At 45.4% G+C, this 27,125-nt stretch overlaps 1 protein-coding gene across 9 annotated transcripts in view; it reads left to right on the forward strand.

The window, feature by feature from the left end:
* Positions 1-21,732, forward strand: part of LOC117966865 (nuclear factor 1 X-type-like) — a 145,328-nt gene extending 123,596 nt beyond the window's left edge. For 6 of the 9 annotated variants that reach the window (XM_059008169.1, XM_059008167.1, XM_059008166.1 and 3 more), the window contains 5 exons: positions 2,445-2,576; positions 6,891-7,066; positions 8,706-8,853; positions 11,655-11,749; positions 14,984-21,732. In XM_059008169.1, the coding sequence (XP_058864152.1) occupies positions 2,445-2,576; positions 6,891-7,066; positions 8,706-8,853; positions 11,655-11,749; positions 14,984-14,998 (566 nt within the window). In that variant the 3' untranslated portion in view covers positions 14,999-21,732. The remainder of the gene's footprint in view (positions 1-2,444; positions 2,577-6,890; positions 7,067-8,705; positions 8,854-11,654; positions 11,750-14,983) is intronic. The other 3 variants (XM_059008172.1, XM_059008174.1, XM_059008171.1) reach the window with 2 other exon arrangements.
* Positions 21,733-27,125: the final 5,393 nt, after the last annotated feature.

A 27,125-nucleotide genomic window follows, 5' to 3' on the forward strand; every position in this document is an offset into this window, starting at 1 on the left:
CCTAAAATTCTAGGCAATGCAAAGCTTTTGGCCTGAGCTGTATAAACTAGAATATGTTTCTTTAAAAACTGTACATAAGAGCCCTATCTACAACAGGCCAGATTAATGGAATTATTTATATGCTACATTGTGTGTGGGAGATCCGAGACTTCGCAAACAGACGGGCTGGCTTCCCTCCACAGCTTGTTCTAAGTGTCTGATCGTGGCTCGATTTCCTGTTTGATCAGGGGAGGCTGTGTGTTCTAGAGGCTGTGAGGCAAGCTGTTCCCCCCCAGTAGCAGATGGTGAGGCTCAGGCTCCCGTGCTGTGCTCCACAGTGTCTCCTACTCCCCCAGATCAGAGCCAGGACCAGGGGATCCTTGAAACTCGCAGCCCAGAACACAATCCCTCTCCGCCCGAGTTAATCAAACCCTGAGAGGGAACGGGATACTTTGACACCAAAGCCTGGCAATTTAAACAGACTCTCCAATCGAAGATGTCGGGCAAACGTTCAAGCAATGGAAATGCTGTTGTGTGCGTCTCCGATTCACTTCCCTGTCCTTAAAGCATTTCCTCCAAGCTCACGCATTTCGTAATAATCACTGGTTCCTGTTCGATTCCTCGATGTTTTAAGCCTTCTAAAAGGTAAAAGCATAGCAAAGTGCAATAAGGAATAGCGAATACACTGTAAAGCACATTTTAAAAAACCAACCATGGTAAACTGTGATAAATGCACAGTATAACCATGGGGGAATCAGGGTAAAACTGCAAAATGACTCTGCAAATGCACTAGTAAATGTTTATAAGGGTAAACACGTTTAATAGTTCACATTTTAACACACGAGTCACACAGTCAGGGGAGCGCAGGGGTCCCTGAGGGTCTCCCCTGGTAAAGGCACGGCCGCGCGGTGTGCAGGGGGAGTCACACAGTCAGGGGAGCGCGGGGGTCCCTGAGGGTCTCCCTTGGTAAAGGCACGGCCGCGTGGTGTGCAGGGGGAGTCACACAGTCAGGGAAGCGCAGGGGTCCCCGAGGGTCTCCCCTGGTAAAGGCACGGCCGCGTGGTGTGCAGGGGGAGTCACACAGTCAGGGGAGCGCAGGGGTCCCCGAGTGTCTCCCTTGGTAAAAGGGATTCCACAGGGACCACTGACTCTGGAGCTCCCTCTAATTAGTTAAGCAAAACCGCCAGGGACTCCTCAAGGCACTGCAGCGCCCCCTACTAGTCAGGCACCCAGTGAGCTCAAGCGGACGCCTGCAGGGCTGGCCTTTGTCCTCCAGAGGGCGCTAGCTCTCTGACCTCCGCTGTGGAGCTCCTGGCTGTGCAGAGGCGACTAGCTTGGGGATCGGAGGACCCCCGCTGAACCGTCAGTCTTCCTGAGCTGTTGTGGGTAGTTGCTGCGGTGAGGGAATGTAAATTGACAATCTAAACTGGGGAGTAACGCAAGGCGGGTAAAACAATTGGGCGCACAGATTATGCAAGAGACGTAGCATTTCAATTAAAAAAAAAATTCCCAAGTTCAACATGGCTTCTCCTTTAAGCAGGCTGCCTGCCATTGCTGGAGCGGGTCTCTTAAAGGGAATGTCTGATTGATGGTGTTCCGGTCACTGTGTGTAGACGTGTCTGTGCTGTTGTGGAATCGTTAGGTGTGGCTGTAGTGTGGCGTCTTCGTTTAAATGAATGCCGTTAAAAATTAATTAATGCATTTTGTAGCGCAGGCATTTTTTTCAGCAGCTACAATAGAAACGCAATTGTTGCAGTGAAGTTAACTTAATGTTTTCAGAGATGAAATCGAGTATCCGTTGGTTTATTTAATAACTGCAGTGTGGTGCCTGTACCTGTATTTGAAATCTCGTTGCTCAGATTGCGAGGCCTCTCATTGTAGCTTAGGAACCCTACCTGTCCCGCACCTCCCTACGCTGCATAGTCCTAAAATCGTGCAGTTTTGAAAGAAACACGTTCGAGCACACACCTCTGTAAAGTGCGACATCTGGTACTGCGTTGCAATAAAGAAAGTTCTCGGTCGCTCTGCCTTATTTTCAGGTCAGCTCCTTACACTTCCTAGGTCACCCGAGCAGTGTCTTCTGGGTCGCATGGAAAGCATGTCAGTCAGTAGGGGGAAGCAGCTGATTGGTTAATGGCTGAAGAAGGCAGTGAAGTGGCTAGGTGAAGCGCAACACTGTCTGAAAGCAGAAAAAGAGATGAACCCAGCGTAGCGCCAGCTGTGTGACAATAGAAATGCGTGTTTGCACAATGTGTTTCTTTCCAAACTGCACATTCGGGCACCTGTATAACCAATGGAAGAGCGGGTTTAGCTACAGGCCCTGTTGACACACCGGCGCAGTCCTGCAGTGCCTGATGGGATTGCTCAGGACGGCGTTCTCTGTCCTGTCTGCAGTTAGATCTATAGGTTGTTGCTCAGTGGAAAGATGTAATAAAACATTGCCATTTGTTGATCATTCTTGCCAGGACTGTCATCGCCTGGTTCTCTTAAGAAGCCGGGAAAGTTCGATTTCAGCAGTGCCCTGTCCCCACAGACGAGGTCGGCGCGCATGGCTTTCACCCACCATCCGCTGCCTGTCCTAACGGGAGTGAGACCAGGTGAGATACCAGCCCATCCCCACAGACACCAACCCCCTCACCCCCCTGCCAGCCCCAGAGCCAGCACCAGTCCTGCGGGACACAGTCGGGGGTTTCTGTTTGAACCACTCCAGTGCGTCTCAAACCTGCAGCCGTGCACTGCAATAGCCATAGAGACTGTCATATAGTACCGTGATAGGATCACAATGGACACACGATGAACACTGACGCTAATCCATTGCAGTGGTCAGTACCAGGCAGTGTGCTGTCCGGTCCACTGCACAACTCTGGACAAACGTTTTGCATCACCCTATAGAATTCAAATCGAACGAAAGCTGCGGAATAATGTTACGTTAACCCATTGAATTGCTCACCGCTTTGTAGCTTTTCAGGAAAAGCTGACAAAAATGTGACATTTCGAATTCTAGCATGAAATACTGTGCTGCTATTGTGGCTTCTTTCCAGTAGACTTTTGCAATTATCAGTTTGTAGTTTCTTTAATGACATGATGTTAAATAAAATATCTGAATTATGTTCATAGAGTTTTTTTTTTATGATTATGTCTCAATCCTAAAATTATAGGTGATGCAAAACTTGCGGCCATCAGTAAGAAAGCAGACCGTGTAGACTAGCCCAGCGGGACGCACTTTCAAATAGACACCGTGTGTGAGGAAGTGGTTGAAACAGAAACCTGGACTGTTAGGGGTGCCCAGTAATCGGGATACGAAAAAGCTGCTCTTCAAAATACTGAACTATTGGGTCCAAAAAAAAACCTCCAGTTCATGAATCTCACCTGTGATTTCTCTACCCATCAATCAATCAATCAATCAATCAGTCAATCCAATCAATCAATCTATATATAAACCTATGATATAAAGTGACAGTTATGAAGTTACTTTAATGATTTGTATTCTATTGAGAGGATTATGGAGAACAAAAATACAATTGGAGATACCTTTTTAACAGGATCAGTTAAAATATATCAATATAAAAATATCAGCACCAAAAAGTGTATTTCTCCTGTAAATGAAGTCTTTGTGGAGTGAGTGTCTCCATTATAGAAGGACTGAGGAGACGGGGATGCATGAGGGTTATAAAGAGGAGGAGGAGGGAGAGGGAGAGAGGAGGGAGGGACGGACAGAGAGGGAGGGAGGGAGGGAGGGAGGGAGGAGGATTTGGGGAGGGAGAGAGGAGGAGGCAGAAGGGGAGAGGGGGAGGAGGGGGGAGAGAGGAGGGGGAGAGTGGAGGGGGGGAGAGAGGGGGGAGGTGGGAGAGAGGAGGAGGGAGAAGGAGATGGAGGAGGAGGGAGAGGGAGGAGGGAGAAGGGGAGAGGAGGAGGGAGAGGGAGAGGGAGAGGGAGGGACGGACAGAGGGAGGGAGGAGGAGGAGGATTTAGAGGGAGAGGAGGGAGATAGAGGAGGGAGAAGGGGAGGGAGGGAGGAAGGAGAGAGGGAGAGGGGTAGGAGGAGGGGAGGAAGGAGAAGGGGGAGAAGGGGAGAGAGAGGGGGAGGAGGGAGAGAGGAGGAGGGAGAAGAGGAGATGGAGGAGGAGAGAGAGAGAGGGAGGAGGGAGAAGGGGAGAGGGGTAGAGAGAGGGATGAGGGAGAGAAAAGGAGAGGGGGAGAGATGGAGGAGGGAGAGGGAGGAGGGACAAGGGGAGGGGAGAGAGAGGAGGAGGGAGGGAGAGGGAGAAGGGACCACAGTTCCTTTTTTCCATTAATCTTTCTTAATTTCTTAATGTCTTCAGCTTTACTGCCCTAATAAGCACCCTGTCTCTCATCCTAATGCATGTGTTATGTATGATAATAATATTGCTGAGTGTCTTCATGTTATGCATGTGTTATGTATGATAATATGTCATTATCTGCATCAAGAGGTTTCTTAGTGCAACCCTAACCCCATTCACTGTGCACTACTGATACTAATGCATCCCCAATGTGCCTCGGATGATGAGCAGGAGCAGCAACAGGGAATCCACATCGGTTCTGTCATCTACGTAAATATGAAAAAATGTGACACTGTCTTTTTTTATTATTCTTATCAGAGATTCCCTCAACATGAGTTACCACGCTTCTGCGAGCCTGCCTGCCTGTCTGTCTGTCTGTCTGTCTGGGGTGTCGTTTTCAAACCAGAGGCTGCTTAAAGACAGCTGACCCTTGTAAAGTAGTTCTGTCAGTACCTGACCAGCTCTTTTGTTTTGTCGCTCGTTAGCTAGTTTTACTCCTGTGTGGTGTTTGCTCCGGTTTAGCTTCGTTCCGAGTCCTGTTTTAATCATTTTCCCGGCTGTGGTCTTGTGGTGTGGTAAAGCATGGTAAAGCACAGGGATACTAAACAAGGGAACCTGTGCTAAATTCAGGATCAGAAATTACTATTGGCAACGTTTGCACTGGCCTCAGACATGTGAGCAAAACTGACATTCAAATTGAAGCGATCCCTTCTGTCTTCTCTGTGTGTGTCTTAATAAAGCATTTTTCTTTTTTTTACTAAAACATGTTGGCCAGCACCCAGGTTCCCCTTATGAGATTGCCTTCAACGGCAATGCAAACAGACAGTGGCACTGCCCTGATAACGGTGTGAGGCTGCCCTTGGTAGCACTGCACCACGATTAACATTTCCGTTGCAGTACCGTATCAGCAGCAGGCAGGCAGTGTGTATCAGGACCACTGGACTGTGCAGCGTCAAGCTTTGACTCAGCTGCCATCGAAGCCCTCTCGCCCTGCTGTCTGCGCTAAATCCGAAGCAGTGACCGTTTAGGGTTTTATAAACTTCAAGTCCCTGTTTATCCTTAAGCTGAATTCATCCTTTCAGCCTGTCGCCGTAGCTCGAGACCTGGGTTCAGCAAAACTGGACCCAGTATTCTAGGATCAGGGAGGGGGTCAGACTGGAGCATTGCGTGGTCTTCATAGAACTTGTGTGGCACACTTAACTTTCTGTTTAGAGGAAGCCTTTGTAAATCTCTGTCAGGGGAATCGGACAGGCTGTGTTTCTGTGCGTTGCTGAGATCGCACCGTCACTCTGCAGTGGTGTCGAGGAGAATAAGAATGAGGGGTTGTGGGGAGGGGTGTTCAAACCTGCGCCACAGAGAAACCTGGCACCCAACCAGACTGTAATGTGATTATCCAGCGGAAATGAAACGCCAATCTTGGCAGGATCTGGGGAGGGGGGGGTAGGCAGCTGCTTCGGTGAGAGAGGGTTTCTCTCCAGGCACCAGCGAGCAGGGCAGCCGCGATCACGCACACAAGGGTGCAGGTGCCTACACATACACACACACACACACACACACACAACGATGGCATTGCACCCCACTGGAGATGTCCTTATGATTCTCAGAGGTCACTATGATGTCAGAAAGTGCTGTTATTGCATTATAAAGTGTAGCTGACTCAATGATTATGGAAAGGATGACATTTCCTGCTCTGCATGGGTCTCAGATGTGCAGTTTTGAAAGAAACACATGTCCCTGCGAGGGGCAAAGGACTACAGGAATGAAATCTTTACTGTGGAAGTGCTGTAGAGGATATTTACATTAAGGTCATTTATCTTGTGTTCATAAACAACATACTTGATTTTCTAGAGTAACATACCTGAGTTTTTAAGATCAAAGACTGATCCCAAGAGCCAGTTCAAATGTCTCTCGTTCGTTCTTTCTTTCTTTCTTTCTTTCTTTCTTTCTTTGCTTTCTTTGATTTTAAATAAATTACAAATTGAGAAAGAAAGGAACGGTTACTATCCCAACTCATAACTAGGCAGCCCATTCAGAATAAATCGCATAACACCACTGTACCAGAAAATCTTATTCACTTAAGGAATCGCAGAATCTCTGCTGTCAGTCAATCAATCGATCTGTCAATCAATAATATAGAAAACAAGTTTCCCCTTTTAAATTGCATATATTAAAATGACCTGCTGTGCCATTCACTCCTCTGCAAGATAAACATCTTCGCACATTCAAAAAAAAAGTCAACATGTTTTGTTTTTTTATTTCTTAATTCAGCACTATTGAGCTTTCCTCTGTCTCAATGTAACAACAGGGATGGAAACTAGACTCCTGTTGCACAGCAGTTTCACCCATTCCAGGTTTTACTAGGAGCTTGATCAGCCCCAGTGCATCGGTAACAAGCTCAGGTGTGTCTTATTAAACTCCCAGTGAAACCAGGAATGGATCGGACCGCTGTGCAGTGGAAGTTCACATCCCTGGCCGGTCTCTCAGTGGTTGTAACAGATGGCAGCTCTTCCCTTCCTTCTTGTGTGACATTCCCAGTGTTGCAGGATGGCAGCGTCTCCGTTGGGGACGGGATTCGAGTTTGTAACCCCCTGTGTCCCCCGCCCTCTGCAGGTAGCCCCCGTGCCTCGGCCTCCACGCTGCACTTCCCCTCGTCCTCCATCATCCAGCAGCCCAGCCCCTACTTCACCCACCCCACCATCCGCTACCACCCCCACCCCGGACAGGACCCACTCAAAGAGTTCGTCCAGTTCGTCTGCTCCGACGGCTCGGGACAGCCCTCCACACAGGTGAGTGGACAGCTAGAGACACCCTGAGAGATACACACTGAGACTGAGAGACACACACTGAGACTGAGAGAGACACAAGGACTGAGAGACACACTGAGACTGAGGGAGACATGCAGGGACTGAGACACACAGACTGAGGGAGGCATGCAGGGACTGAGAGAGACATGCAGGGACGGAGAGACACACACTGAGACAGAGAGACATGCAGGGACTGAGACACACTGAGACAGAGAGACACAGAGACAGATAGACACACACACACACACACAGACTGAGGCACACAGAGACTATGAGAGTCACGCACAGACTGATAGACACACAGATTGATAGAGACGCACACACAGATTGATAGAGACGCACACACAGATTGATAGACACACAGACTGATAGAGACGCACACAAGCTGAGACGCGCTGTGCCGAAGTTACTTTGCGTCCCTTTTCAACCTCTCGTTCAGTTACCAAGGCAACGGAATGTTTAGCAGACTTTCCGAATTGCATCGGGTACGCTAATGTAAACACAGCGCTGTGCAGCAAGCCAAGCAAACCTCACTGATTGCCATCATTGTGAGACGCAATCTGTCCCTGTAGCATAACCATAACACCCCTGAGTGCAGGTTTACATGTACAGATCTGAACTCAGCCTGGTCATGGATCACCACTGCCTTAACAGCTGAACTAAAGATCTCTGTGTTTTTAAAACAGCTTACACTGTAAAGTGGGAATGCACAGCCCAGTTCACTTCCAAAGCTAGGAATGTTCAACTACCTGGAGCATTTCACAACAAGACATGCAGCAAGTCCACAATGCTTATTTTAAATCTTACAGCACATTTCACCGCACGCTGCTATACTGTCAATAGCAGCAGTCGTGGTGTAATTAGTTCTGCTACTTGATAAAAAAACGTCCTGTGAAACAGTCTGTGTCATCACGTTGAAAAATAAAAACTCCACAATTCAAACTCACATTTTTAATAACTGCATTTTCCTGCCTGTATTCAGATTGAATTGAATCCCCCATTTCTTAAGCATTGTGGCGGGTGAATGAATGAATGCAAACGACTGGATGGGGGCGAGCGACACTGCAGCAGGTGTAAGGACCGAACCGGACCGGAATCTTACAGAACCCCCGCCAGCGTTTATAAGAAACGCGTCCCGTTCCCTTTGCTGTGTCCTGCGTTCTCCGTATCACAGAGATGTCGCTTTTTATATTTTCTCCACATTTACTCTCGAGCAATCGGCAGGAGAAAAATAATTCCTCTTGTGCTAACCGCAGTGTATCCAGAACACGCTCCCCCCTGCAACGATGCTGGTTTTCTGTTCCCACGTTACACCGCTCGTTTCACTAGGAGCGCCAGCATTGTTGCAGGAGGGAGCGTGAACCGGAAACACTGCGATTATTCTCTTGGCGAAAGCTGCCAAGTAAAACATATTGAATACAAATATCAAAATAGTTATTTTGAAAAATGCATCGCTGAGATACAGACAGTATGGGATACAGCTCCCCCAACCCCACCCCAGTCTTTCTGCATTCCTTCACCTGCCCCAGCCAGCCCGGTGCAGTGTTTTGAGATTATTTTTTTTGTTGAGTGCTCGTGGGCAGCTGGTGTCCTTTCCTCACCCTGCCTGTGTTGTCCGCAGCCAAACGGGAGCGGCCAGGGCAAAATGCCGGGCTCCTTTCTGCTTCCACCCCCTCCTCCCGTGGCCCGACCAGTGCCCCTCCCCATGTCCGACACAAAACCCAGCAGCACACCCCCCGACGGTGGACTGGCCTCGCCCACATCACTGTGTAAGTGACGCTACAGACCCCCCCACCCCAACCCCACCCCCCTTAACTCCACCCCCTCCACTAACTCCACCCCCTCCCCTAACCCCGCCCCCCCAACCCCACCCCCTCCACTAACCCCCCCACCCCCACCCCTAACCCCGCCCCCAACCCCACCCCCTCCCCTAACCCCACTCCCCATCCCCCCTCCCTAACCCCACCCCCTAACCCCACCCCTCCACTAACTCCACCCCCTCCCCAACCCCAACCCCTCCACTAACTCCACCCCAACCCCACCCCCTCCCCTAACCCCACCCCCTAACCCCACACCCTCCATTAACCCCACCCCCCTCCCTAACCCCACCCACTCCCCATCCCCCTCCCTCTCCCCTCCCAGACTCTAAAGAGGTGGATTCAATCAAAAAAGTGCCAGGAAAAAAAAAAGCTTTTTATTTTATTTTTTTTTAGCGCCATTATGCGGTTTTCATTTCTAGAATGACTACAAGAAACTTTAATTCAACGGCAAACGCTTTGACTGGAACCGCATTGAGAAAGACTTTGAGTCAAACCATTTGACATTGAATGTAAGTTTGCGGTAGCTTCATCGTCACGGATGGTTTTCATTTCTGGTATATTTTCTTGAAAAGCCTCTGAAGGAAGCGCCATGTTGGTCCGCACTTAATATAGTCCCCCCCCGTCCTCCGTGCTTTCTTTCTTTGCTGGACAGGGAGGCCCTTTTTCCCAGAACACGCGCTGTGCCGTCCTCGTTTTTTATTGAAACTGCGGGACCAGGCCATTTCCTCTGAAATAAATTGGGGACTCTCTATATCGTCGGACCAACATGGAGGCTGCTTTATAGTGTCGTACCTTCAGATATTATTTTTATTTTTTTATTATAAAATAAATTAAAAAAATGTTGGAGAAGGGAATACAAAGTAAGGCCGTGAAAATTAAAAAAAAAACAACGTTTTTTTCTTTTAAATCTTTAAATCGATTTTATTGATAACGGCAAATAAAAATATGTTTTTTGATTGAATCCATTTGAAGGGGTCATATTAATGGCAGTTTTTGTAGCGTAGCGTGGACTCCAAAGGCCGTCCCCCCCCCCCCCCCCCCTGCCCCCGCCATACAATCCACAATTTTTCTTTTTTGAATTGGTCATGCATTATTAGCAGATCATTAAATCCTGGGGTGTGCTTGTCATACATATTGAGTTTAGAAAGGGGTAGGCTGTTGCTGTCATTGTAACCAATCAGCACTGTCTACCCTGATCAAATTTGTAAGAGGCACTGGGCGTGGCAATATATTTTTTCTTTCCTTTAAATGAGACCGCAAAGCTAGTGGAACTCTGTTCCATTACCCTTCGGTCTCCCCTCCCCCTCACCTTTTTTTCGTCCTTCCATATTGAGGGTCTGAGAATGAATTTACCCCTCCTCTTTCCCATGCCATTGGAGTCCACTGGACAATTCTGCCTTAAAATGGACCCCTACCCCCATGTCCTCAAGATAAAACAGATGTAAATACAGAGTCAAGTTTTGTGCTTAATCTTAGCTAACATATCCATTTCATATCCGTTTCATTTGTTATCCAGCTCTCCGCTGTGTTATAGGAAACGTGTATTTTTATCTACAAACTTCTGAGACTGCACGAGGTTAAAGAAATCTCAGTTTGCAAGCTGTGCTTTCTGATTGCGTTGCACTTGTGGTCGTATTTACTGTCCTTAACCAATCAGCTGCTTCCCCTGTTGACTGGCATGCTTTCAGCCTCGAAGACAATATTGAGGTGACCCAGGAAGTGCAAGTGTATCAGACTTCCTGAGATGACGCAAACTGAGAACTTTCTTTAGCCCAGCGTAGGCCCAGATGTGTTCAGATCAGCATACAGGTTTGCAGTGCTTCTTTCAAAACTGCACATTTGAGGCAGCTAAGCGCACATGACAAATTGATGGGATTATTTTGTTAGCTACAGCTCTGGCTGAAAGTTTAGCATCATCACCCTATAGAATCAACTATAGAATCAAGTCGAATGAAACCTGCTGAATAATGCGACGTTAACGTATTGAATTACACACCGCTGTGTGGTTTTCCATCTACTTGGGCAGCAGTGTGGAGTAGTGGTTAGGGCTCTGGACTCTTGACCGGAGGGTCGTGGGTTCAATCCCAGGTGGGGGACACTGCTGCTGTACCCTTGAGCAAGGTACTTTACCTAGATTGCTCCAGTAAAAACCCCAACTGTATAAATGGGGAATTGTATGTAAAAAATAAGGTGATATCTTGTAACAATTGTAAGTTGCCCTGGATAAGGGCGTCTGCTAAGAAATAAATAATAATAATAATAATATACTTAACACTGATAAAAAAGTGACATTTTGAAAATCTAACACAAAGTACTGTACTACTGTTATGGCTTCATATATATGACTGTTATGTTCATATATATATATATATATATGCTGTCTCAATCCTAAAATTCTAGGTGATGCAAAGCTTTTAGCCATAGCTGTAGACTTTAAGTAGTAAATTGTATGTTAGTCTTACTACAGTAAAACTAATTCGGCATCGCTTGGAACCACATACCACAGTGTGCTGGAACACAGACGTGCTGCAAAACCTCATACTGTTATTCACCCAGTCCGACGTGCAGCACCCTGTAATGCAAGTGCTGTATTAGCTTTAATTTGACACTCTCCATTCAGACAAGGATTTGAATGTGGGTGTGGGCAAACCTTTATCTGATTACAAACCCAGGAAAGAAAAATGAGGGGCGAGACGCTGAATTGCGCAGGTTTGTCTCGGGGCTGGTTTTGACTGTGTGTTTCTCTGCAGCATACTCAGCGCCAGGCTCCACAGCTGCCAACAGGTTTGTCAGCATCGGATCATCACGGGACAACAACTTTCTAAACATCCCGCAGCAAACTCAGGTACAGCAGTTCGGAGTTTACATTTAAACGCATTTATTTTCCATACAGTGCACTTGTAATATTTTACATTTAAAACTCAGTAAAAGCGTTGCCAGTAGTTACACAGCTAGCAAAGGAAGTACAGCCTTTTTATGACTCGGGTGGAGCAAATCAATTCCTGTCCCAGTGCTTCACTTCCTGTGTTACAGTTAATAGGACCCCCCCCACCTTGAAAAGACAGCCGCAATTGTGCAGTTCCTTTTCGGAACGTCTGTTCGCTCCAGATTCCTCTGTGTCTTTCACTGTCAGCTCAATGCCACGCACAAACTCTCTCCTTCCTGAACATCTCCTGTCTGTCTGGGCCAGAGTGGCTGCCCTGGACACAGAAGCACCCACGTGCCCATATAAACGAGCCATTGTGTAACACAGACACTGCCTGCGGCCTGGTTACAGACTACACTTTGGAGCTGTGTTCCCTTGCTGCTCAGCGGTTGAGGAAAAACTGAACTCAGGAGCTCCCTGGCGGTTAAAACTGGGTTCTGTATCTGGGAGGAGCAAAAGAGAGAGAGAGAGAGAGAGAGAGAGAGAGAGAGAGAGAGAGAGAGAGAGAGAGAGAGAAAGTTTAAGTCTTACTTTCCTCAACAGAGTCACGTCCTGACCGTCTGGTTGCTCACGGCAACGAGACATGATGTAACAACCAGCTGAACTTAACCAGGGAGGAGAGGGGAGGGGGGGGGGCAATGTGCTTGAGTTAGCGCCTCAAGAGAACCAGGGATGAGAGAGAGAGAGAGAGAGAGAGAGAGAGAGAGAGAGAGAGAGAGAGAGAGAGTTGTAGTGTGGTTATAAAGTTAGTTTGATCGCTTGGCCTTTTTTTTGTGAGAGAGAGGAATTAGACACTGCCAGCGGAGCGATGGCCCAGATTTAAAGTACAAAGGCACATTTTCTTAAGAGCAAAGAAACAATTTTAAGAGTTCACAGCTAACAGGAAACAACTTAGTAACAGTTAAATCCTTGTTCTTAGCATCTTATTGCTTGTCTGGGACTGTGAAAGTACTGTCTCACACAGGTCTTTGAAATCCAGCAAAGCTGTGTCTCAATTAAGCCTAACTCTAACCCTGCCAGGCACTTCCATTCACATCACAGCTCTCAAGTGTGCAGTTTCGAAAGAAACACACATTATTAGGGCAGCGGTGTGGAGTAATGGTTAGGGCTCTGGACTCCTGACCGGAGGGTCGTGGGTTCAATCCCAGGTGGGGGACACTGCTGCTGTACCCTTGAGCAAGGTACTTTACCTAGATTGCTCCAGTAAAAACCCAACTGTATAAATGGGTAATTGTATGTAAAAAATAAAATAATGTAATTGTATGTAAAAATAATGTGATATCTTGTAACAATTGTAAGTCACCCTGGATAAGGGCGTCTGCTAAGAAATAAATAATAATAATAATAATAATAATAATAATAATAATAATAATAATAATAGCAAGCATGCATTTTAAAATTCCTGCAACTGCACCGGGTCAAAGAAAGTGCTCAGTTTGCTTCCTGTGTCACCTCAGCGGTGTCTTCTGGCTCATCGCTTCATTGGCTGCTAAGCATGTCAGTCAAGCAGCTTGCTTAGCGAAGGACAGGAAAGAAGGCGTTGAAGGGGTGGCGGCATTCTGCATGTGAGTGAGGAAGTGCAACACTGGCTGAAGCCGGGGATCGCTTTAGCCTTGTGTAGCAGATTGCAGTGTTTGCAAACTGCACACAGAAAGCACATGCCAGTGAATATCACGCTGGTCCATTTCTGTATCTTCTCAAGTGTAGACAGGTCTCACTACAACATTATATGATCTTAGCATAGCTTCCTTATTACTCTTCATCATCACCAGCGTTTCTGTGGTCCACAAAACTCTACGTGTCAGTTTAAAAGGTCCTGCACTCAAGTACTGAGAGGTTTGTTTTTAAACCTATTCAAATGCATGAAGTGAGGGAGCAGCACACTCTAGTGGTAATAGTGTGCAGTTGCAGGTAATGCCAAACTTAGGCCTAGTGCATTTTATGAAACAGCAAGCCCTATTCACAGAAACCTAACGTTTTGGGAGTGCTTTTTTTTTTTTTTTTTTTTGAAGGACGTTTTTGATTTAAAAAAAATTCAAGCTTATAATTGACAAAATCTTTTTTTTTTTTTTAAGCTGATTTAGGGAGGGTTAGAAGTCTCACCAAAGCACTGTTTAACCTAGGAAGATTATAAACACTTCAAAATGAACCCGATGTGTGTCAACTAAACGTAGAACAATGACTGACATTACCTTTACCTTTACCCCGAAATGTTTCTGATCCCAGACTGAATGTATGATGTTGTTTTTTAGAGTGCTGATGTTGTTTTTGAATGATGTGAAATCACTGCTGTCTGTCTCGCGTCAACTCACCGGGACCCACTTGAGCCTTCGGTCTCAGTGGGGTTATTCCTGATTAAAGAATTAATACCTAAATAAATAATTAAATAAATAAATAAACAGTCTTTACAAAAACGTTCTTTAAAACAGTCCTTACAGTTTTGTGATTTGGGCCTTGTGTGACAAAGTCAAGTTGAATATTTCCTCTTAAAGGAACACTTTGTCCCGTGCCAGGAGAATCGGGGGACTCTATTCCCTGCGTACCAGAGGAGAGGGCTACTGTCTAGTAGACTGATGCTCGTTCCCATAGCAGGAAAGGACTTAGGGGAGGGGTTGAGGGTGTGGTTTCGACCAAGGGACTGCTGTGTTAGCAGCGACGCTTCATATAACCAACTCTGAGACAGTATCGACTATCTCTGCTCCACGACAAGCCAAGGAGCTCACAAAGATTCCAGCATCCGAGAAATGTCATCCAATCAGAGTAGCGCCTGAAGCCACACCCTCTCCACGCCCCTAGGTCCTTTCCTCCTATGGGAAGGAGCCTCGAGCCTCTCTGGTGTTGAAGCGATGACTGGAAGTTAACAAAAAAGAGAAGTTGAATGAAAGCATGATAAAGCCAGTTGCAGTAGGACGATGAAAGTGGAACTCAGTGAGTGGATAGAGTCCTCTAGATAAAGCTGAATAACCCACAAGCTCCCCGAGGGGTGGAGTGAAAATAACCACAGCACTCGACGAGGCTTCATGGAGCATTCTGTTTGTGCAATGTACCAAACAAAGTGTGCTTAACCCTAACCTGAGCAGCTGGATTTGCACGATGACTGTCTCCTTTCTGTTGTTATTCATCGTTAGTGTTTTTTCTTTTTTCTCGTTTCAGTCTTGGTTTCTCTGACAAGATCTCATACAAAAACCGAAATTACTTCTAATTTGACCCTGAATCACGAGACTAGCCCTCCTCCCTGTTTCACCGTGGAAATTCAAAGCAGCAGCCCAGAGAGAGGAGCCCAGGCAGTGGAGTCTACGAGAGGGAGAGGCGAGGGAAGAGGACGGGGCGTCATCTCAAACGAAACGACGAGAAACGAAAACCACGATTGCAAACTGAAAAATAAATACGTACCTGGGAAATGGGAAATGATAAATCAACAAAAACTAAAAAAATAATAACGCAGAGAAATCCAGTCGGTCCCACTGTCTTGGGACTGTCGTTTCATAGGATCACAAAGCTGTCCTTCTAGTCGTTTTAACAGAACCGCAAAACCGTACTGCTGATGGGGGGGGCTGGGGGGGCAGGAGATCAGGGTTCGAGTGATTTGCTGCACACTGAACACAAGTGTAGAAGCGACTAGAAATGAGGCTTTCACCGTCCTGATTTCCCCAATCAGGTCTCTAAATTTATCATTTTCCCCCTCTTTTTAAATATTTACTTTTAATTAAAAATCCGTACCCCGAATATGATCAATTCACCGCCCGTGCAGAATGTGGGACACGCGTTCTTCATTTTACCCCAAAACATGACCCATCACTGAATTCTGTACCTGTCTTATCTGAAGGCTGGTGACGCTATAGTATTTTGAGTTGAATCTTTCGTGAAGTCTTGCCTGAATTGATGGGTGTTTTAAAGTTAACCAGTTTCTCATATTCTCCCCACTGTCTTCAGCCTTGTGTTTTTATTTAGAAGGCCGTTCGGCACACGCTACAAGAAACACCCGTCTCAGTGTGCCGTCTCAGTCTGCAATCCCTCAGACAGCCACTAGATGGTGCCAGCTGACTGTTAGACTACCCTTTAATGCCACTGTTTAAATAACAGGGTTTTACTCAGAAACGAACAGGGTCTCCCTTGTTGGCCCCAGTTCTGGTTGCATTGGGCCAGGATGCAGTCCGTGTGGCTCAGTTACTCAACCCAAACGCCCAGGCCTGCCCACCAGCAGTACACATAAACAAACTGGACAACGGCCGTCAAACAGCAGCCAGGGCTGGAGGAAGAAATGACCAGATACAACCAGCTAGCTTCGAGAAAGCTACCGTTGTATACCACTAGGGGAAGAGACCTAGCTTTCCAAGGTAAGAGCAACTGGAGTCTGAAATATCACAGTGTTCTTAATTAGTGGATCCTTCATGTTTAGATTCACTTGGTATCGTTTTCCTGTTTCAGCCGCCATCACACCCAGGTGACTATTCAGCAGTTCTCCCGAGCTCTAAAACATGTCTTCTCTCCACTGCTGGTACACCGGAGTGCAACCGTTAACATGTCCCCCACTGCAACATTCTGCCCTTTGTAGATGTAAGAAATACATTTCCATACCACTAGGGGAGGGGCAGAGTGTTGCAGGGGGGATGTTTTTAAACGGTTGCGCTCTGGTGTACAAGCAGAGGGAAGACGTTTTAGAGCTCAGAAAAATAATACTAGGGGGGCAGAGTGTTGCAAGGGGGATGGGTTAATAGTTACACTCTGGTGTACCAGCTGTACATGTTTGAGAGCTCTAATGAGACAGGGTTGCTTTCAACTTTTAAAAAAGTCACCAGCGTGTGATGACTGGAAAGTGATCACAAAACAATCCAAACAGAAAAGGAGGAATACATTATTTAAGATTGGTATTTCATTACAGTATCAAGTTGCTTTCTAAGCCTAGAAGTAGCTTCTGTAGACAGGCGTGGATCTGTGTCTGCGTTTTCTTCCTCTGGTAAAGAAATAACAATTTCAAATAACTTCAACAAAACAGTCACATCTGAGCTAAGCAGGCTCTGCATAGAAGCACATAGGAAACCACCTCATGATAACAACGAGAATAATGTTAGCAGGTTGCTCCTTTTCTTTGGCTTGGTGCTTTCAACGCTTTTCGTTAGTGGTTTAGTCGTTTTGCTTTCTTTTTTGCTCACCGGAGTTTCAGCTTTCACAGATGCAAAACACACGCTCTGTCGCGCACGCACAGGCAGAAACGCACACACACGCTCTCGCGCTCGCACACACACGCAGACCGAAGCTCACAAGCACACACACACACACACACACACACACACACAGTGCAAGAAGCAGGACCGCAGAGTAGTCAAGACCGAGGTTATGGGTTTGGGTGCGGCTTTGGGGGCGACCCCTGGTGGTGTTAAGGAGACAACGCGCTTAATGTAGTACAAACAGACTACCCGTTAAGACAACCGTTCACCATTAATATCCCCAAATATTGTATTTTTGTTCCCAGCTACAAAAGGTGTTTTTTGTTTTGTTTTGTTGTTTTGTTTTAACACACTGTGATTCGGATTTGTTTGTGGTGTTTAGATTTGAGTTGCTTTCGAAACAGTAATTCATTAAAAAACTTGTTAGCTGTGGTACCAAAATCAATTCAGCTCAGAAAACTAATGACCACACCAGGAAAGGTTTAGACAAAAGGACAAGCATGATCCTCGTCAGTGGATTGCAAGTCAATAAAAACACTAACTATGCAAGCGTTGCTGTTTATAAGCGAACGGGTTTTGATTGAACCATAGGGTCTTACAAGTATTACAGTCAGGGTGAAGCGCTGCAATGATTCAAAGGTAGAAACCTGAAACACGGAAATGACAGAAAGATCCGTCCAGACTTCTGAAAAACCCCTGCAGTAGAAAAAGTTTACATCAGTGTTTACATTGCCAGTCGACCCTGCATCACAGCATCGGAGTGACCTTTCTTAAAGGGCTTGCTACACGCACACACACCCCCACGCTTCTTAAATGCATGACAGCAGAGACACAGAGATCCCACTTTCTGGAACGTGTAGTGAATTGGCATCTGAATGGAAAGGTAAAAAGCAAAGGGCTGGACGCGAACCGCAAACCACACGGGTTCAAAGACGCGCGCCTTCCCTTTGGACAGAGCGAGCTGTGTGGTGGGGTCAGCTGCTGATGTCAGTGTTGTTAACGCCTCAGCCGCTAGGGGGCGATGCATTACAAACGGACAACACAACGCAACAGGGAGGCAGTCAGCATTGCAAAGTGGGCAGCGAGAAAAAAAAAAAAAATCGCTTGATTACAAATACCACTTTAAAAAAACAAAACATGACATGGTGATTTTAATCCTGCACGTATTCTAAACCTGAATACTGTTGCAGTCCGTGGAATGTGATATTGCTAAAAAGCCTGGAAGCACACACGCACCAGCAAGCAGGCACCGAGCCCCATGCAGAAAACACATCTGAACTAAACTATAATATCATTAAAACTGAATGCGTTTGCGCTTTGGGTGCGATTTGGCTGTTTCCGCGATTCCTTCATATTGTTACTTTTTATTTTTTGGTCAGCAATCTCTCTCACACAGAACAACGATACAGGATAACATACATTTAAACCATAACAACAGCAACAGCATAGCCATCCACATCAAACATCTACGACAGAAAATACCACCCCGTGTATATATAGAAGGAAAAATCTCGTAAAACAACTAGACTGTCCATTGCCCCCCTCCTCTCTATTAGTCCCTGGGAAGCCAGGTTGCCAACGGCAACTGTTTTGTTTCCAGGGAAACGCCCGTGTAAACAGGAAGTGCCTATTTGTCCACTATGCAGTTGAGTAAACATGGAGAGGAGAGACTTTCTTTCAACATATATAAGCTATAGATAGTGCTGCGAATGTGTTTTTAAAACAACGAAAGGTCTTGAGTTGGATTTGATGAATTTCTGAATAAGCTCGCAGTCTGGTTGTTTTGGGAATGTTTCAATGAGATTAATGACGCACTATATATATATATATATATATATATATATATATATATATATATATATATACACACACACACACACACACTTAACGCAATATTGTATTGTATAAATGTCATGGTATGTGTAGCAGAATATCCTACAATACCAGTACATTCTCTTATGTGGTGGAACTTCAGCAAAGCGTGCTCCAAAATTTAAATTAAAAACAAAACCATTTCGAGAAAAAAAAATAAGTGGCAGCCTACTTTTTTTGTTTTGTTGTTGAGTGGGAAGTATTATTAAAAGAGTTTATGTTGATTGAGCCAAGTGCAATGCATTGGATAGTTAATTATCTGTGTACGTTAGGGATTGTTAAGAAAGAAGAGAAAAAAAAAATGAATCTATTTTTGTTTTTAAAAGTCCATTTGCCCCGGGACTCTAAATTAGAGGGGGATAAAAAAAACAGAGATCCCTGTCTTTGTAAGTTTGGGGAGTTTGTCTTTCATTTTTTTAATGTTTATTTTTTAATGTAATCATTTGTTTTTACATAGGAGGGCTGAAGGAACAATTTTACGAAAAGAAAAAAAAAATGATACTAAATAATTGGTGCTTTTTAAGATATAAAGTACATTCAACTCTATTATACATAAATAATAAACACAATAATTATTATCATAAAGCAATTTTAGGGGAAAAATGCATTATTCTAAATCTTCTCCTTCTTCTTCTCTTTTTTTGTATTGAAGGGGGTGTTTCATTTTATTCCAAGCTGTAGCAAAATGTCACTTTCCCAACTTTATCACGCCTGGAGGAAACAGAATCTGTTAATCCCAGAAACACTGATAATGTGACCGCATGTTTCATCATGATTGGATAAGCGGTTTCCAGATGTATGCAAAACTGTGAGTGTGACTGACAGACAGACAGACACCCCGCATCTAATACCCTCGAAAACGTAATAATATTGACTCCAAACGATTTCCATAGCCTCGCTCGTTCTGGCTCATGTTTAATAAAGCTAGTGTATTACTTTGGGATTTGAAAGGTGTTCCAGGAATGGCAATGGCATCTGTGTTGTTCATTTGTAGTAGAGTTTAGTCTTTTTATATTGTAATACACGATCATATTGCCTGTCCTCAAACTCATTTTTTAACTCAAAGTGATCTCGCCTTTAGCAGAGATGCTGAAAGTAGTAGAAACCTGTTTCAGCTTGATTGGTGCGGCTCAATATCAAGGCATCAAAATCGATTCATGTTAAAACCCCGACCAACACATTTTTAATAAGCTACAGTTTACAGTAATTTAATAAAGACAAGATCTTCCAGTTAGGAGGATGCAACAGACAGCGTAAAATCTCAAACGAAGCCTAGTAAGAATCCACAAATTCAATCGCAGCGGTTTTTTTTTTCACAATCTTGTGAGGAGAGATTTTGGCCACTGTTGATTCAGCTGTGTGAAGCCGGAGAGCAGTCTAGTCGCGGTAGCAGAATCCGGCAGGTGACTGATTTCTCGTGTTGAAGTTGGACAGTGCCTTTTGCATACAGTCACGATCACGTATATACACAACGCACCCCTTTTGAAGAAAAAAAACAACTAGCCTTGGAACGGTATATACTGTATAGTACTATAAAATTGGTGTGATTTTATTTCTTCTCTTTGTTAAAAGAAAAACACAAAAAAAAAACACAAAAAAATGTCTTGTCTTTTTCTTTTTTCCTCTCCTCCTCCGCACACTGGAGTTGTGTAGTCAAGCCTTCTCAGTTCCTGTTTTTGCGCTTTCTCTTCTCAATGTCTGAGCGGAATGCAAGCTATCACATATTGTTATATGGTCTGTACGCTTCATAATGTATATCATACTGATTTCTTCAGCTTTTCCATTGAACAGCTAATGTAAGTGAACAAGTTACACCCGTGGGCCCAGGGAGGGAGGGAGGGAGGGGGTGTATAGAGACCTGTGCTTACAGAACCGGGGTCCAGTCTGAGGAGGGCCAAACTGAGTTTATATTATTTTAAGGCGGAGAGCACCTTAAGAGCACCTTTTGATTTTTTTTTATTTTTTTTTTAGTAGTTGGGTTTTTACAGCTGCACTTTATTTTATAATTTTTTTTTTTTTTTTTTTTAAAGAGCCTTAAAATCTTCACTTGACAGGTTCATTTCTGACACAATAAGGTTTGCCCCTTCAGTTCCCTAAAGCCCCCGAATCCTTAGCTAGAAATATGGCACGATGGTTTAAAATCTATTTATTTTATAGCTAGTCTTCAGGAAGCGCGCACACACATTCATGTAAGCCCCTGCTGATTTTCAATGAAGCCGTCCTTTCGTATTAAGAATCTCGCTGGAATTATAGAAAGGGTGCCAGTTTAGAAATACAAAAACAAATCTTAATAAATTGACTTTTAGTCCAAACGTTTGTCATTGAATTTAGTATTTCTAGATGTTGCACTGATTCATAGTCATGAGTGAAGAGATTGTGGCCAGCTTTGGAACTGTGAATCCATTGTGTCCCCTATACTTCTCTAGAGAATGCTTAGATCATAGCACGGTGCTTCCCTATCTCTCAAAAACAAACATGCCCCCTAAATATCTCCCGTGGAGCATACGGCTGGAAAACAGGATCCCGATGAGTTCCCGTTCAATGAAATTCCAGTTTGAGCATTTCATATTGCACTTGCTCCATAACTAACCCTAGCCGAGCCTGTCAATGGGAAAACATTTATTTGGTTCATTGTGTTTGGATTTGTGAATTGGTGGAGTGGCCCTCGTATCCGGCCCGGATTTTGCAATCCGATCCCTCCCTCCCTCCTCGCTGGGGGTGCCCTGTCTTTCTGGAAGCACAGCCCCTGGGTTCATGGTGAAATGCATGTGTTAAATACAGTTTCTTTTCCATAATAATAAAAACAGTTTTATAGAGCAGTGCCTTTAACTGGTTGAATAAAAGGATGTTCTTGACTGTAAAGCTGTGCTGTGTGTGACTGAGTCATTGCTTTCCTCTGTATTCCAGTGAGGAAACTCATGCCATAGATTATTTTTTAAAGCTAAGACTAGAAGCACTGCTAACTTTATACATCTTTCTACATCCTCCTCCCATCTGTGGAAACACAGCCAGCACATTTACTTACCTCCGGAACTGGATACAACCACTGTCTTCAGAGAGGACAGGTCATGGGATTATGGGACTGCACCGCAGGAAAGCGAAGGACAGAATCAGCTGGATGTGAACCCAGTTCTCCAAAGGAGGAAACAGCACAGCATGCTAGGGAATTAGCCCACTGCTCCGCCTCACTTCTGTAGAACTAGGATGCTTTATCAATGACTATATAGGACCATTTTATGTTATGCTTCAGAGTGGTGCATTAGATCACTGTGCCACCTTGTACCCTTTTGAAACGGTCTGTCAAAAAGGACAAAGTCTTTGAAAACAAAGCGACAACAAGAAAACACTGCAAGGACTTGGCCTGTGTGCTCATAAGGTAGGTTTTGTCAGATTTTCCTTCCTTGTGGAGACTTTTTTTGACCCAGCAAGCACTATAAACCTGCCCACACACACATTATTATTATTTATTTCTAAGCAGACGCCCTTATCCAGGGCAACTTACAATTGTTACAAGATATCACGTTGTTTTTACATACAATACATACAATTACATTATTTTTTACACATTATTTTTACATACAATTACCCATTTATACAGTTGGGTTTTTACTGGAGCAATCTAGGTAAAGTACCTTGCTCAAGGGTACAGCAGCAGTGTCCCCCACCTGGGATTGAACCCACGACCCTCTGGTTAAGAGTCCAGAGCCCTAACTGCTACACACACACACACACACACACACACACACACACAAACACAAACAAAACCATACAATGTCAATATGTATTATGACTTTGTTTTAATTTTTCCAAAAAAAAACAACTTTGGACAGACAGTTTACTGCTATTGCAGCTTCAAGCACATTATACTTTGCGTGGAACATTTAACAACACGACAAGAACAAAACCGAGACCGGTATTTACACACACAAAAACAAGGCGTGCAATAACGAAGAGCGAACACAAGAGGGCGCCAAACAGCAATTCATAGTGCAGTCCAGGGACCTCCTAGAGGGAGGCAGTCAGTCTTATTGCAAAGCTTATATACATTAAGCCGGGAGTCGTGGGTTCAATACATATTTTTGGCAAGCATAGCCATCGTCAAAACAAAGATTTTAACATCAAAATGTAGGGCGATACAACACGCATGGCCACCAGTGGCCGTTGTACGATCAATAATTCACAATACAGTACATACACAGTCCATGGCAAACGCCACGCGTCTATACAGAACGTGCTTTCAGACATATTCAGGCACACATGACCTTCGTTCAGTGCTAGGAGGGGCAGATACAAATCACATACGAATGCAAAGCAATTCATTTTGAATTACTAGGTGGGAGGAAAAAAATGCTAAATGAAACAAAAATTAAATATTAATATTTTGGGTGGGTTAGTCCGTGGGTGAGGATGGCATCCTCATATGAGGCTATCATGCATTTGCGTCTTCCATGTAAGTTCTCCATGTATGACGCAAAAGGGTTTAGAATAAGCCCCTTTACTTTACAGTAAGGGTTGTCGTTGTGCTATGTTAACGTTTCAAGAGAAGTGACCGCAGCAGCGTTTCTTCCGCCCCTCTGTTTCGGCTCTCGCATTGGCACTCTTCGATCACGGTGACCCGCCTCTCCCGCACTCTCTCGACCCCCTCGCACAGCATTGGTACCAGCGCTGTCCGGGACTTCACCGGGGCGCACAGGGAGCAGGACGCGGAGAGAGCCCGCTGCTCCGGCCGCGCTTCAGCGGACCCCGCGTCTCCGACTGCCGGCACAAACAGAGAGTTGCACAGCCCGAGGCACAGCTTGTTTTGCAGAGTGACAGTTAAGCAGCCCGGAGCAGAAACACGCTGGAAATGAGAAAACAAATTTCATCACAAAATGAACTTTATTGACCTTATTATTACACGACTTTAAGCGGATAACAAATTAGACACTGAACACTGAAAATTCAAATAACAGCAAAAGCCAGGCTTACCTGTCTAAAGGAGACAGCCCTGCACGCAGTCTGAGAGGCTTCCTTCAGAGTCACTGGGAGCCCCTCCTTGGCCACGCTGTCCCTCTGGATGGCTTTCTTCCACATGTCCATACCCTGCTTCCTGTGCATCACCACCCCAACGCCACTCTCCAGGTGAGGCTGGGGCTTGAGCAGAGAGCCAGGGCTGCTGCGAGCTGGTACTGCCCTCCTCCCCAGTCCCAGGAAAGGGGTCGGGAAACCCCCAGTGGCGGGGGCGCCAAGCCCGAAAAGAGAGCTGGGGGGGCGCCGGCTGAAAAAGGGGGATTGGCCGAGGAATCTGGGGTTCAGATGGACCACTTTCACGACCCCCTGAATAGGTCTGTCTGAGCCAGCACCAGAGCCGGCAGCGTCTTCATCTAGAAACGGATTGAAGCCCTTCTGAGGACTGGAGAGAGACACGGCACAAACAGCAGCCAGGAGAATGTGAACGGAAACATTCATTTCAGCTGACTTTCCTTCTTCTCTTTCCTTCTCTCCTCTTCTCTTCTTTCCTTCTCTCCTCTCCTTCTCTCCTCTTTCCTTCTCTCCTTTCCTTCTCTCCTCTTTCCTCCTTCTCTCTTCTTTCCTTCTCTCCTCTTTCCTTCTCCTCTTTCCTTCTCTCCTTCTCTTCTTCTTTTCTTAAGGATCTCAAAGCACAGAAAATCCTGTTCAGTCTCTTTTAAAAAGTTTCTTTCAAAAAGTTTGGATCACCCAAAAAAATAAAAAATAAAAAAGATCTTGGTTCAAGGCTCCATAAAAGAAAGCCTTGCAGTCTTCGTCTGGCTTGGCTGGGCTCTGCCGGTGCTTTTTATAAAGCTCTGGGTTCCTGAACTTGACCATATAAGTCTGGGTGACAGATCTGCCTCCTGCCCGCTGCTGTTACACTTGACAAGGCACACCTGGTTAGCAGGTTCATAGGAAGCAGCTGCCGCAGCGTTTGGATTGTAAAGACAAAGGGTTTAGGAGCTGCAGGGGTCCCAGCCACCAGACCCTCATGTGGATTGCACGGCTCTCCACACCTCCCACTCCCTCCAATACTCCTCTTTTCAGAGCAGGATTGTGAACTGGAGCCCATCAGCAAATACAAACCTGTTTGATGCACTAATAAAGAGAAAGGCAGCTTTGAACTCTGAGAGTTCTCTGAAGAACCCCATGCTGTTCCCATGGTTACACTCTGCATTGACCATGGTTTAGTAATGCTTTACCGTACCTCACTCTTCTTTACAATGCTGACCCGTGCTTTGCCAGGCTTTGCTTTATTACACTTTGCTGTGCTTTTACTATGGGTCACTTTTCTATGTTTAAAACACGACATCAATACGCTGCATTTTAACTGCGCTTCTACCTCAAACTACACACCAAGACAGCCTGGCTATATACTAGAAACATCTTGAAAGTGTGACAATAGTACGATTCATTGCTAAAGTGGAGGAGGCTGTGTCATCCAGTGGTTAAAGACAAGGGCTTGTAATCAGGAGGTCCCCGGTTCAAATCCCACCTCAGCCACGGACTCTGTGTGTGACCCTGAGCAAGTCACTTAACCTCCTTGTGCTCCGTCTTTCGGGTGAGACGTAGTTGTAAGTGACTCTGCAGCTGATGCATAGTTCACACACCCTAGTCTCTGTAAGTCGCCTTGGATAAAGGCGTCTGCTAAATAAACTAAAAATAATAAAGTAACTTTTTTTGCCTGTCGCATTTGTTTTGCAGCCTCAACGCATTCCAAAGCTGTCTCTATTGCCTCAGTGTTAATTAGACTTGACAGCAGCCCCGGTACACGTGCTAATGACGTCTTTAGAACTCCAAACGCCTTCACGTGTGAAGGTCATTAGCAGAATTAGGTCTCTTTTTCATCAAAGGGTTGCCAGCCATTTGGAGTCGGACTGACGTGCTAATTGCTACTCGTGGACAGAACGAGAGGAAATACATTACAGAAATCCATATTAAAACTCGAATTAATGAATTACTTAAAAAAAAAAGCATTGACGCTGGAAGATATACATATCTGGCCAAACGTTTTTCATCAGCCTATAACTCATTCCGCGTCATCAAGTCGAATGAAAACCTGCTGAATAATGTGACGTTAACATATTGAATTGCACGTCGCTTTGCATTTGTAGTTTTTCCATATAGTTAACGAAAAAGTTGAAAAAAATGTTTTGAAAATCTAACATGAAATACTGTACTACTATTATGGCTTCCGGTAGACTTTTGCGATGTCATTTTGTAGTTTCTTTGAGTACATGATGTTAACGGCATCTGAAAACGGACTCGTCTTTTCAATGCACTTTGTTTGAAAGCAGTTCTGCTAGAAGGGGGTTTGCTGCGGGTGCCTTTCTCCGTGATCCTGACTCGAGCACGCTGCTGTGAAAGTGGAAAGTGTGAATTGAAATCTAAAGCGCAATCGGAGAAGAGGACCAGCAACGACTCCATCTCCCGCACACGAGAGACACTGGGACAGTGTGGAGTACCGCTGAGCAAACACTAGGGGGCTCTGCTGGCCACAATGGCGGGGAGTGGTTTTACTGACGCGTTTTGTCCTAGAATAATTTTCAGTTGTCAGTACTAGAACATATGATAACAGAATTTACAATGGCGCTTTGACAGAATTTCCTCTCCTTACCCACCATCCCCTCCCGTATCTCTACCTGTCTGTCTGCTATCTCCTCCTGGATGCACTCGCATCACCTCAAACTCAACCTCTCAAACTCTGACCTCCTTTTCTTTCCCTCCTCCTCCTCCTCCTCTTCCTCTGATCTCTCTATCTCCGTTCCTCTGGAATCTACCACAATCTCTCCCTCCTCCCCAGCCAGGAACCTCGGAGTAACCCTGGTAACCCCCAGCTACCTCCAGACCCTCATCTCTCCCTACACCCCCATCCGACCTCTTCGCTCCGCCTGCACTAGAAGACTGGCTCTACCTCCTCTACGCTCCCCTGCCTCCAGAGCCCGCTCCTTCTCCACCCTCGCCCCGCAGTGGTGGAATGACCTTCCTACAGATGTCAGGACTGCCCAGTCCCTGACCACCTTCCGGCGCCTGTAGAAACTCCCTATTTTACTGTGTTTAATCCTGCACTGAACCCAATCTACAGTATCTTGTATTTCACCTGCACTCATATCTAACACTGATGTAACTATCAACACTGTTATCTGCTCTTGAGCTGCCCCCATATCAAATCGTACTGGGTTTTGTATTTGATCTTATTAGGACTGAAGTCATTGTATTTTCTATCTTGCTCTTAATTGTACTGTAATTCTTTGTAGACAACTGTA

The sequence above is a fragment of the Acipenser ruthenus genome, chromosome 36 (assembly GCF_902713425.1).
Source record: "Acipenser ruthenus chromosome 36, fAciRut3.2 maternal haplotype, whole genome shotgun sequence".
Classification (NCBI taxonomy): Eukaryota; Metazoa; Chordata; class Actinopteri; order Acipenseriformes; family Acipenseridae; genus Acipenser; species Acipenser ruthenus.